This window comes from Mobula hypostoma, chromosome 7 (assembly GCF_963921235.1).
Source record: "Mobula hypostoma chromosome 7, sMobHyp1.1, whole genome shotgun sequence".
Lineage (NCBI taxonomy): Eukaryota > Metazoa > Chordata > Chondrichthyes > Myliobatiformes > Myliobatidae > Mobula > Mobula hypostoma.
The window spans coordinates 156832352-156845477 of NC_086103.1; the positions used below are offsets into that span (position 1 = coordinate 156832352).

Below are 13126 nucleotides of genomic sequence, written 5' to 3' on the forward strand. Positions count from 1 at the left end.
TGAAGATACTTTTGGTGTAATTTTTGATATTGTTGGCTAATTTACCTTCATATTTCATCTTCACCTTTTTTTGGTTGCCTTCTGTGGGTTTTTTAAAAAAATTCCCAATTCTCTAACTTCTCTTTCGCTTTTATCTTGGCTTTGACTTCCCTTGTCAGTCATGGTTGTATGATCCTGTCTTTAGAATACTTCCTTTTCTTTGGGATGTACCTATTCTGTGCCTTCCGAATTGCTCCCAGAAACTTCAGCCATTGCTGCTCTGCCATCATCCCTGCTGGTGTCCCCTTCCAATTGACTCATGCTTCCGTAACTCCCTTTACTCCACTATAATACTGATATGTCTGACTTCTCCATCTCAAATTGCAGGATGAATTCTATCATATTATGATCACTCTTTCATAAGGGTTTACCTTATACTCCCTAATCATATCTGGTTCATTATGCAACACCCAATCCAGAATTGCTGACCTGTTAGTGGGCTCAACCACAAGCTGCTCCAGAAAGCCATTTTGGAGGCATTTCACAAATTCCCTCTCTTGGGATCCAGCATCAACTTGATTTTACAAACCCATCTACATATTGAAATCCCCATGACTAATGTAACATTGCCTTTCTGACATGCACTTTCTATCTCCACTGTAATTTGTCGACCACATACTGGCTACTATTCAAAGGCCTGTATATGACTTCTCTCATAGTCTTCTTACCCTTGTAGCTTATTAACTTTACCCACAGGGATTCTTCTGATCCTATATCACCTCTTTCTTAAAATTTGATCTCAAGCTGCTCTTCCTCCTCTGCCTACCTTCCTATCCTTTTGATAGATTGTGTATCCTTGGATATTAAGCTCCCAACTACAATTGTTTTTTAGCTATAACTCCATGATACCCACATCGTCATACCTGCCAATCTCCTAGTTGTGCTACAAGATCATCTACCTTATTTCAGATTCCATATGCATTCAATATAACAACTTCAGTCCTGTATTTGTCCTCCTCTTAAACCTCAACCTATCCCACTGACTGCAATTTTGTCCTACTGGCTGTGGTTCAATTGGCAGTATTGTTGCCTTTAAGTGTAGCGATTTGATCACAAGATGTTGGTCTCACTTTATTATGCAGTACCAAAGGTGTGATGGAGTGACAGATGTACTATTATTTAGATGAGATGGTAAGTCGGTGTCTTTCCAGAAAGTGACTGTTGCCATGGTACTGTTTCAAAGAGTAAGTTATTCTCCAATGCCAGATAATCTTCGCTGTTGAATCAATATTAAAAACAGATAAAGTGGTCATATTCACTTTGTACTGTGTCATTTGCTGCGATAATTCCATTATTTTTCCCTTATAAGGCCAATGTGGGAAGACTCCTCATTTGGGAGTCAGAGGTGCCTGATAGGGAATATGGATAGGTAGTTCATGAAGTCGTACGTGCCTTCCACGACTTGTGTGTTTCTGTGTGCTCCAGATGCATAGACTCAGGATTCTCAAAACCACCCCCTGGGTACTTTGGGATTCCCAAGAATCAGTAGAGATGTTGCACTCCTTCACTAACAATGTAAGCACGTACTTGAATCACTTCCTGTGACAGAGCTTGGGAGTAGTCTGTTTGTTTTAGGATTCTACACCCTGGCATGTGAGTGACATGCCCTACCCAACACAGTCAGTTACATTACCTGGGTCTCGGTGCTGGGTATGTTGGCCTGGAGGAGGACAGTGATGTTGGTTTGCCTATCCTTTCCACTAAATTTGGAGGATTTTGTGGAGAAACCATTGTTGGTAGTTCTCGCGTGTCGTGAAGAATTTGCCAGAGTTAATCCAGGTTTCAAGAGCATTTTTAAGAAGGTGTTGATCACTGCTAGCGAGGAAGCCAGGAATTTGTGAAAGGTCTGGAGTCTGGAACTTCAAATAATCTTTTTGTTAATTGACCAAGGCCTATTTGATCATCAACATTTGCCTTTGCTCAGCGGTAGTTCCTGACATTGGGATAGTGGTCCATGTTTTCCCTCGTCTTTCTGTGAATTTGTTGTCAGGGAGCAGTGGGGCAGAAAACTGGCACATTGGTTCAGAACCACTGTAGCATCACCCGAAGCATTAAGGGCGCAATATGAAGTCTCTTAAAGTGTTCAAAAGAATAGTGATACTGAAACTGTTATATTTGTCTTTTCTTCAGAATCAGGTTTAACATCAGCATATGCCGTGAAATTTGTTAATTTAGCAGTAGCAGTACAATGCAATACATGATAAATATAGAAAAAAATTTACAGTAAGGATATATATGTATATTAAATAGTTAAGTTTAAAAATACTGGCGCAAAAACAGAAATAATAAAAAAGGGATGTTTATGAATTCAGTGTCCATTTAGAAATCGGATGGGAGTGTGGAAGAAGCTGTTCCTGAACCAGAGTGTGTGCTTCCAGGCTTCTGTATCTCCTTTCTGATGGTAGCAATGAAAAGAGGGCATGGAATGCACTTGAATTTGCTAAGATCAGATGTCAGCTAATGAACTTGTTTACCATATCTTTTGTTTTTGTCCACTTTTTACAAAGCCGGTGTACTTGTGAATACCAGTTCCATCATAATCAATTCAGTTTTTCTTATATAACAGCTGTAGTTGATATACTGGTGACCAGGTTAGCAGAAAATGGTACGACAGCCTAGTGATGTACAATGTGATCGAATTTTTCTACCTGTTTCTTTTTGTGCGGCAGTGGTGTATGTTTGCCCAATATACTGAAGGCTGGGTGTTATAGTCCAGGAAGGAGAAAATTGTAATTGTATCTCTGATCTGAATTTTCATTTCAATTGCAGTCAGCGATTAGAAATCCGATCTGAGGTGGCAAATGCTTTCTTGTCTAAGTTTCAATTAACTGTAGAAGAGCTGAATATTCTTCGAGGTCCGAGAGAGGGGCCGATTACAGAGGTAATCCATATATTATGTTGTAAATACATGCTGATATTTATGTATTTATGCATAATTTATTCCATATCCGTCCTTTAACCTCTATCTTTGTTTTATGTAATTCTTTATTCTTTATAATTTTGGATATTTTTTTTTATTGTATGCCACACCCTGACCAACATATCATAGGAAACTCCTAATACATGTAAATGGATACGCTGAATAAAGTTGATCCTCAATCTTCGATCGTATGTCTATTATGTAGCAGAAGCATTACGTTTATAAAATTGTGCTGTGTAATTTTGTATATACTTTTAGGACTTCTTTAAAGCACTTGGAAAAGTGAAACAGATTCACAATGATGTGAAGGTTCTGTTACGAACAAACCAGCAAACTGCAGGGTAAGGAATATCCTTAATTGTTCTTCTGCATGAACTTCTATTTTCCAACTTATGAAGCATTTTGGTTTGATTTGAGAAATTATAAGGAACAGTAACAAAATATTACATCTGAACAGCACCATGAGAGAGATAATCTTGCTTATAAGCTATGGAGTAAGGTATTTAACAGCAGCAAAGTTGAGTAGAAGATGAACACAAGAATTTTGCAGACGCTGGACGTCCAAGGCAACACACACACAAAATAGTGGTGGAACTCAGCAGATCAGGCAGCATCTATGGAAAGGAATAAACAGTCGGCTGACGTCCTCCTTCAGGATGAATAGAAGAGTTGAAAGACAAAACAATCATGAATCTGGATTACAGCATGTAAAATGAGTGCTAAATACTATTAAAAACTGAGCTGAAATAATAATAAAGTTATCTCTTCTCTTCGGCACACCCGCTCTTCACCTCCTTCTGGTGCTCCTCCTCATTCCCTTTCTCCCATCGTCCACTCTCCTCTCCTATATGATTACTTCTTCAGCCCCTTACCTGTTCCACTTATCACCTCAGCTTCTCACTTCATTCCCCCTCATCCACCACCTACCTTCCCCCTCAACTGGCTTCATCTATTACCTGCCAGCTTGTACTCTCTGCCCTCTCCTCACCTTCTATTCTGGCTTCTTCTCCCTTCCTCATGAAGGGTCTCAGCCAGAAACCTCTCTTTAGATGCTGCCTGACTTGCTGAGTTCCTCCAGCATTTTGTGTTTATTACTCTTGATATAGATGTAGAAAAATGGTTTGAAGTCAGGGAGTTTCACTTCTATTGATTAAAATAGCAGATTTCAGGGACATCACTCGTGCCTTTAAGAAAAGCAGAATCCATTGAATCAAATATAGAAATTCTGGACAAATTTTCTATATTCCTAATTCTGAAATTAAGCTATTGGTGGAATTCAGAATGGCAGAAATAAAATAATTCATCACATGCTAAAGGTTGAATCTGGAAATCATCTATTTTGTGTGGGAGATGTTGATCTGAAACACTCTCCATTTTTCTCTCCACAGATGCTAGTTAACTTGCTGAGTATTTCCAACACCTTGTTTTATGTTATTTCAGACTTCCAGCAGCCTTGCTTTAAGTTAATTACTGGATAAATAAATGTCACTGAAAATTTTTGTAATACATTTTCTAAAAAAAAATCAAACAATATGATAATTTTACAGTAACTTTGTGCAATATTCAAATGTGAAATAGCCTAAACACTGAAAGATCACAGACATTGAAGATTCATGTTTGGTATATTGTCATCAGAAGTAAGTGTAGTTGCTACTGGGAAACTGAAAGGTCTGAAGGTAAATAAGACACCTGGATCAGATGGACTACATACCAGGGGAACTGAAAGAGATAGTTGAAGAGATTGTGGAGGCATTAGTAACAATCTTTCAAGAATCACTAGATTCTGGAATGGTTCCAGAGGACTGGAAAACGGCAAATGTCAGTCCACTCTTTAAGAAGGAAGGGAGGCAGAAGATGGGAAATTATAGGCCTGTTGGCTTGATTTAAGTAGTTGGGAAGATGTTGGAGTCCATTATTAAGGCTTCAGGGTATTTGGGGACATATGATAAAGTAGGCCAAAGTCAGTGTGGTTTCCTTAAGGGGAAAGCTTGCCTGTCAAATGCAGTGGAATTCTTTAAGGAAACTATAGGCAGGATAGATAAGGAAGGGTGTGGATGCTGTTTACTTGGATTTGCAGGCCTTTGACAAGGTGCTGCACATGAGGCTGCTTAGCAAAATAAGAGCCCATGGTATTACAGAAAAACTACTAGCATGGATAGAAGATTGACCAACTGGCAGGAGGCAAAGGGTAGTGAATCTGTGGAATTCATTGCCATGGACAGCAGTGGAGGCCAAGTCATTGAGTATATTTGAGGATGATAGGTTCTTGATTAGTCAGTGTGTCAAAGGTTACAGGAGAAGGCAAAAGAATTGGGTTGAGAGGGATGATGGATCAGTCTCAGTGGGCTAAATGGCCTATTTCTGTTCCTATGTCTTATGGTCTGAGAAGACAGACTGCACTTGAGAGAATGAATCCATTTTTCAAAAAGTGCTGAATAATTATGTAGGTTCTTATATTGTTCATTATATAGACTTGTAAATCCAGATTGCTCATCAATCAATCAAAGTTTTACTTGCTAAACCAGATTGTTTTACAAAGTTGTGTATGTTTCCAGGAAAGTGCTTTCTCTGTAATACAGCATTTGCAATGTAGACAAGTTTATATATACAATGTCAGTCGTTGTTGCAGAATGTTAATTCCTTTCTATATTTCAAAGTTTGGAAATTATGGAACAGATGGCCCTCCTCCAAGAGACATCATATGAAAAACTTTACAGATGGGCACAAGGTATGTCTGATGTCAGAAGCACATATCAAGTATATTGAAGTTCGATATATGTAAAGGACTGTTAATGATGTTTTGAAAAACACATAAACTAAAAATGATTCAAATAAGTGAATGATATATCAATTATTTTTACATTATTCATAATGAAAAGCTGTTCTGTCTATTTCATGTTTTGGTTTGATATAGTCACTTTATTTCAGCGGCTTATTCTTTGGAATAAGTTCAAGGTAATTTTAGATGTGCCACACACCAGTTAAATTCCCTTGTATGTAAGAACATTAGAAATAGCAGGAGCAACTGGCAATATGATGCTTTGAGCCTACCCCATTTATGTAATCAAGTCCCTTTTATCCAAGATTTGATTGAGTCTATTGTTAGTGTCCTGTCAGGCAAAAAAATCTATTGTAACTATTATTTACAATAAAAGACAATACAGTGGTGCTAGAAAATTTGTGAACCCTGCAGAATTTTCTCTATTTATGCATAAATATGACCTAAAATGTGATCAGATCTTCACGCATCCTAAAACTAGATAAAGAGAATCTATTTAAATAAATAACACAAAACATTATACTTGTTCATTTATTTATTGAGAAAAATTATCCAATGCTGCCTGTATTTGTTGGAAAAAGTATGTGAACCTCTGACGTCGTGCCCTCTGCAAAAGCTATTTGGAGTGAGGTTTTCAAATCAATGAGATGAAATGGGACATGTAGATTCTAGAGTTGCCCTGCCCTATGAAAAAAGACACACAAAGTCATATTACTGACAGAGCCTGCTCTTCTCAAGAAAGATCTGTTTATGTTCACTGTCCCTTGATCAAACAACTTTCAAAGGACCATAGAAGAAAAATTGTAGAGATGCATGAAGCTGGAAAAGGCTACAAAAGCATTTTAAAGACCAGAGTGTTCATCAGTCCACAGTAAGAGAAATTGTCTACAAATGGAGGAAACTCAGTACTGTTGCTACTCTCCCCAGGAGTGGCATCCTGCAAAGATCACACCAACAGCACAACATGCAATGCTGAAGGAGATGAAAAAGAACTCAAGGGTAACAGCAAAAGACCTACAGAAATCTCTAGAACTTGCTAAAGTTGCTAAAGTATCTTCATGTGTCCACTATGAGCAAAACACTGAACAAGAATGGTGTTCATGGAAGGACATTGTAGGGGAAACCACTGCTCTCCAAAAAAAAAATATTGCAGCATGTCTCAAGTTTGCAAAAGACCACCTGAGTACAATGCTTCTGGGACAATATTCTGTGGACAGATGAGACAAAAGTTGAACTTTTTGGCACAAATACATCTTGCTACATTTGGAGGAAAAAGGGTATTGCACATAAACTCTAAAACGTCGTGGTGGAAGGAGCATCATGATTTAGATTATGAAGACACGTAGTCCCCTTTTAATTGTCATTTAGTAATGCATGCATTAAGAAATGATACATTATTTCCTCTGGTGTGATATCACAAAACACAGGACAAACCAAGACTGAAAAAACTGACAAAACCACATAATTATACATATAGTTACAAACAGTGTAACAATACCATAACCTGATGAAGAAAGTCCGTGAGCACAGTAAATTTCAAAGTTTCTCAAATGTCCCACATCTCACGCTGATGGGAGAAGGAAGAAAAACTCTCCCTGCCTTGCTGACCCCAGTTCGACTCTGAGTCATCCGAAAACTTCGAGCTCTGATCAGCTCTCCGACACCGAGTACTGAGCGGCATCTCTGCCGAACGATTTGACCTCCTTCTCAGTCGCCAAAAGCAGGCAAGGCCGGGGATTTTGAGGCCTACCCTCCGAAAGATTCCCGACTACATAGTAACGACAGCAGCAGATGGGCGTTTCAGAAATTTCTCCAGATGTTTCTCTGTGCTTTCACGTCCATTCTCCATCAAATCAGAATTGTCCACGGCCCCTATTTGACAGATACGACATCATTTTTCACCGGAGAGCTGCGCACACACGGCGCGCTGCCATCTTCTCCTCCCGCCGATTTAACCATATAACATATAACCATATAACAATTACAGCACAGAAACAGGCCATCTCGACCCTTCTAGTCCGTGCCAAACTCTTACTCTCACCTAGTCCCACCGACCTGCACTCAACCCATAACCCTCCATTCCTTTCCTGTCCATATATCTAACTTTAAATTTAACTTTAAATGACAACATCGAACCTGCCTCAACCACTTCTGCTGGAAGCTCGTTCCACACAGCTACCACTCTCTGAGTAAAGAAGTTCCCCCTCATGTTACCCCTAAACTTTTGCCCTTTAACTCTCAACTCAAGTCCTCTTGTTTGAATCTCCCCCATTCTCAATGGAAAAAGCCTATCCACGTCAACTCTATCAATCCCCCTCATAATCTTAAACACCTCTATCAAGTCCCCTCTCAACCTTCTACGCTCCAAAGAATAAAGACCTAACTTGTTCAACCTTTCTCTGTAACTTTGGAGATGAAACCCAGGCAACATTTTAGTAAACCTCCTCTGTACTCTCTCAATTTTATTGTCATCTTTCCTATAATTCGGTGACCAGAACTGTACACAGTACTCCAAATTTGGCCTCACCAATGCCTTATACAATTTCAACATTACATCCCAACTCCTATACTCAATGCTCTGATTAATAAAGGCCAGCATACCAAAAGCTTTCTTCACCACCCTATCGACATGAGATTCTACCTTCAGGGAACTAAGCACCATTATTCCTAGATCCCTCTGTTCTACAGCATTCTTCAATGCCCTACTATTTACAATGTATGTCCTATTTTGATTAGTTCTACCAAAATGTAGCACCTCACATTTTTCAGCATTAAACTCCATCTGCCATCTTTCAGCCCACTCTTCTAACTGTCCTAAATCTCTCTGCAAGCTTTGAAAACCTACTTCATTATCCACAACACCACCTATCTTAGTATCATCTGTATACTTACTAATCCAATTTACCACCCCATCATCCAGATCATTAATATATATGACAAACAACATTGGACCCAGTACAGATCCCTGAGGCACACCGCTACACACCGTCCTCCAAGCTGGCACATAGTTATCCACCACTACTCTCTAGCGTCTCCCATCCAGCCACTGCTGAATCCATTTTACTACTTCGATATTAATGCCTAACGATTGAACCTTCCTAACTAACCTTCTGTGTGGAACCTTGTCAAAGGCCTTACTAAAGTCCATATAGACAACATCCACCGCTTTACCCTCGTCAACATTCCTAGTAACCTCTTCAAAAAATTCAATAAGATTTGTCAAACATGACCTTCCACGCACAAATCCATGTTGACTGTTCCTAATCAGACCCTGTCTATCCAGATAATTATATATACCATTTCTAAGAATACTTTCCATCAATTTACTCACCACTGACGTCAAACTCACAGGCCGATAATTGCTAGGTTTACTCTTTTTAACCCTTTTTAAACAATGGAGCTACATGAGCAATACGCCAATCCTCCAGCACCATTCCCATTTCTAATGACATGTGAAATATTTCTTTCAGAGCCCTGCTATTTCCACACTAACTTCCCTCAAGGTCCTAGGGAATATCTTGTCCAGACCCGGAGACTTATCCACTTTTATATTCCTTAAAAAAGCCAGTACTTCCTCTTCTTTAATCGTCATACTTTCCATAACGACCCTCCTTGTTTCCTTTATTTTACACAATTCAATATCCTTTTCCTTAGTGAATACTGAAGAAATGAAATTGTTCAAAATCTCCCCCCATCTCTTTTGGCTCCGCACATAGCTGTCCACTCTGATTCTCTAAGGGACCAATTTTATCCCTCACTATCCTTTTGCCACTAACATAACTGTAGAAACCTTTTGGATTTATTTTCACCTTACTTGGCAAAGCAGCCTCGTATCTTCTTTTAGTTTTTCTAATTTCTTTCTTAAGATTATTTTTACATTCTTTACATTCCTCGAGCACCTCATTAACCCCAAGCTGCCTGTATTTATTGTAGATCCCTCTCTTTTTCTGAACCATGTTTCCAATATCCCTTGAAAACCATGGCTCTCTCAAACTTTTAACCTTTCCTTTCAACCTAACAGGAACATAAAGATCCTGTACCCTCAAAATTTCACCTTTAAATGACCTCCATTTCTCTATTACATCCTTCCCATAAAACAAATTGTCCCAATCCACTCCTTCTAAATCCTTTCGCATCTCCTCAAAGTTAGCCTTTCTCCAATCAAAAATCTCAATCCTAGGTCCAGTCCTATCCTTCTCCATAATTACACGGAAACTAATTGTATTGTGATCACTGGACCCGAAGTGCTCCCCAACACATACCTCTGTCACCTCCCCTGTGTCATTCCCTAACAGGAGATCCAACACTGCCCCTTCTCTAGTTGGTACCTCTATGTATTGCTGCAAAAAACTATCTTGCACACATTTGACAAACTCCAAACCATCCAGCCCTTTTACAGAATGGGCTTCCCAGTCTATGTGTGGAAAATTAAAATCTCCCACAATCACAACCTTGTGCTTATTACAAATATCTGCTATCTCCTTACAAATTTGCTCCTCCAGTTCTTGGTCCCCATTAGGTGGTCTATAATACACCCCTATTAAGCATCACAACACCTTTCCTATTCCTCAATTCCATTCAAATAGCCTCCCTAGACGAGTCCACTCGTCTATCCTGCCAGAGCACCGCTGCTATATTTTCTCTGACAAGCAATGCAACACCTCCCCCTCTTGCCCCTCCTATTCTGTCACACCTGAAGCAACGAAATCCTGGAATATTTAGTTGCCAATCACAGCCCTCCTGCAACCCCGTTTCACTAATAGCTACAAATCCATGGGACTGCTTTGCTGCCTCAGGGCCTGGACAACTTGCTATCATTGAAGGAGCAATGAATTCAAAATTGTATCAAGACATTTTACAAGAGAATGTCAGGATAGCAGTCTATCACCTGAAGTTTAACAGAAGTTGGATAATGCAACAAGACAATGATCTGAAAGATGAGTAAATTAACAACAATGGTTTAAAAAGAAGAAAATTTGTGTTTTGGAATGGCTGAGTCAATGTCTTGAGCTTAATGCTATAGAAAAGTTGTGGAAGGATCTGAAGCAAGTCGTCCATGCAAAGAAGCACACCACCATCCCAGAGTTGAAGTAGTTTTGCAAGGAGGAATGGCCTCCAGGCCGATGTGCAGGACTGATCACCAGAAACGTTTGGTTGACATTATTGCTGTTCAAGGGTGTCATACCAGTTACTGAAAGCAAAGATTCACATACTTTTTTCCAACAAATATATGTAATATTGGATAATTTTTCTCAATAAATAAATGAGCAAGTGTGATGTCTTTGTGTTAATTAATTGGGTTCTCTTTATCTAGTTTTAGAACGCATGAAGATCTGATCACATTTTAGGTCATATTTATGCAGAAATAGAGTAAATTCTACAGAGTTCAAACTTTCTAGCATCACTGTATGTTACCTCAGGTTCTGTTGACCATCACTTTCAATCTACATTTTCCAGATATTGGCTCTTCAGCCATAATAGTTCTGAACTTTTTGTAACCATATCTGGTTTAAGCAATTCTATTTAAGCTCATTCTTCTCTGCAACGATGACAACCGTTAGTTTATTCTTAGAATTGTTCAAATAAATGTTTTCTGCACCCTTCCTAAATTGCCATGTCCAAATGGCACATAACTAATATTTTAACAGTACAATTAGAGTCATGACTTGTGATTTAAATTTGAATCAGATTCTTGGTTTGTTCTTGAACTGGTACGTCTTTGTTCAATAATTAGAGTACAATGGTAACATTTTGATAGTAATAGCATTATGTTAGCTACTTGGAAAGCAAACCAGCTTAATTTAATTTAAATGCGAGGTAATAAAACTCAGAAAATACTTAGATTTTTTTTGTTTTTTTTTAAATATATATAGTTGAATCCAGAACTCTTACTCAGGAAGCCTGTGATGTTTCTCCAGCACTAACTCAAGCGATGGAGGCTCTGCAGGATCGACCTGTACTCTACAAGTTAGTATTGTATTGTTTTCACCACATTATTCTTTACCAAGGCAAAAATAAAGAGAAAAAGGAATGTGCTTTATAAGAATTGCATCTTGTCCTGATCTGAGGAGTTTAATATTACATCAGACTTTCATCAACTAATCTTGGCGTGAATTTGGATGTTATATTGTGTCGTCTTCCACCTCTGTCTCTTCACTTCTCCCTCTAATTCATTACTTTCTTGCCCATATCCAAAATTTTAATGTAAACTGTTGTGGAAGATTCCTTGATCATTTATATTGCAACATGCAATTGTAATTCAGAAGCTAAGTATACAGCAAAAGTTAGTTAAATTCTTTGGCCTTGTATCTTTGTGCAGAACAATAGCTATCCTTGCAATGGTGAAAATCTCCATTTGCACAAAAACACTTCAGTCTTTGAAGTTTCATGTTAGACCATAAGACATAGGAGCAGAAATAGGTCATTTGGCCCGTCGAGTCTGCTCCGCCATTCAATCATGACCAATCCTTTTTTCCCCCTCCTCAGCCTCACTCCCTGACCTTCTCCCTACAACCTTTGATGCCATGACCAGTCAAGAACCTATCAAGTTCTGCCTAAATACACCCAACAGCCTGGCATCCACAGCTGCCTGTGATAATAAGTTCCAAAAATTCACCATCCTCTGGCGAAAGAAATTTATCTGCATCTCTGTTTAAATGGATGTCCCTCTATCCTGAGGCTGTGCCCTCTTGTTCTAGACTCCCACACCATGGGAAACATCCTTCCCACATCTACTCTGTCTAGGCCTTTCAACATTCAAAAGGTTTCAATGAGATTCCCCTCTCATCCTTCTAAATTCCAGCGGGTACAGACCCAGAACTGTCAAATGTTCCTCATATGAAAACCCTTTCATCCCTGGAATCATCCTTGTGAACCATCTCTGAACCCTTTCCAATACCAGCACATTTTTTTTTAAGACGAGGAGCCCAAAACTGTTCACAGCACTCAAGGAGAGGCCTCACCAGTGCCTTATAAAGCCTCAGCATCACATCCCTGCTTTTGTATTCTAGACCTCTTGAAATTAATGCTAACATTGTATTTGCCTTCCTCATCACTGACTCTAGCTACAAGTTAACCTTTACGGTGCTCTGCACAAGGACTCCCAAGATCCTTTGCATCTCAGATTTTTGGATTTTCTCCCTGTTTAGAAAATAGTCTGCACGTTTATTTCTACTACCAAAGTGCATGACCATGCATTTTCCAACATTATATTTCATTTGCCACTTTCTTGCCCATTCTCTTAATCTGTCGAAGTCCTTCCGCATCCTACCTGTTTCCTCAACACTACCTGCCCCTCCAGCAATCTTTGTATCATCTGGAAACGGCAACGAAGCTATCTATTCCATCATAAATCATTGATTTACAGCATAAAAGAAGCGGTCCCAACA

General features: G+C 39.0%; 1 protein-coding gene across 1 annotated transcript in view; it reads left to right on the plus strand.

Moving 5' to 3' along the window:
- cog6 (component of oligomeric golgi complex 6) overlaps positions 1-13126 on the plus strand; it is a 90248-nt gene that overhangs the window by 52004 nt on the left and 25118 nt on the right. Inside the window, exons 5-8 of the mRNA XM_063054377.1 lie at positions 2809-2920; positions 3218-3300; positions 5617-5687; positions 11612-11705. Of these exons, the coding sequence (XP_062910447.1) occupies positions 2809-2920; positions 3218-3300; positions 5617-5687; positions 11612-11705 (360 nt within the window). The remainder of the gene's footprint in view (positions 1-2808; positions 2921-3217; positions 3301-5616; positions 5688-11611; positions 11706-13126) is intronic.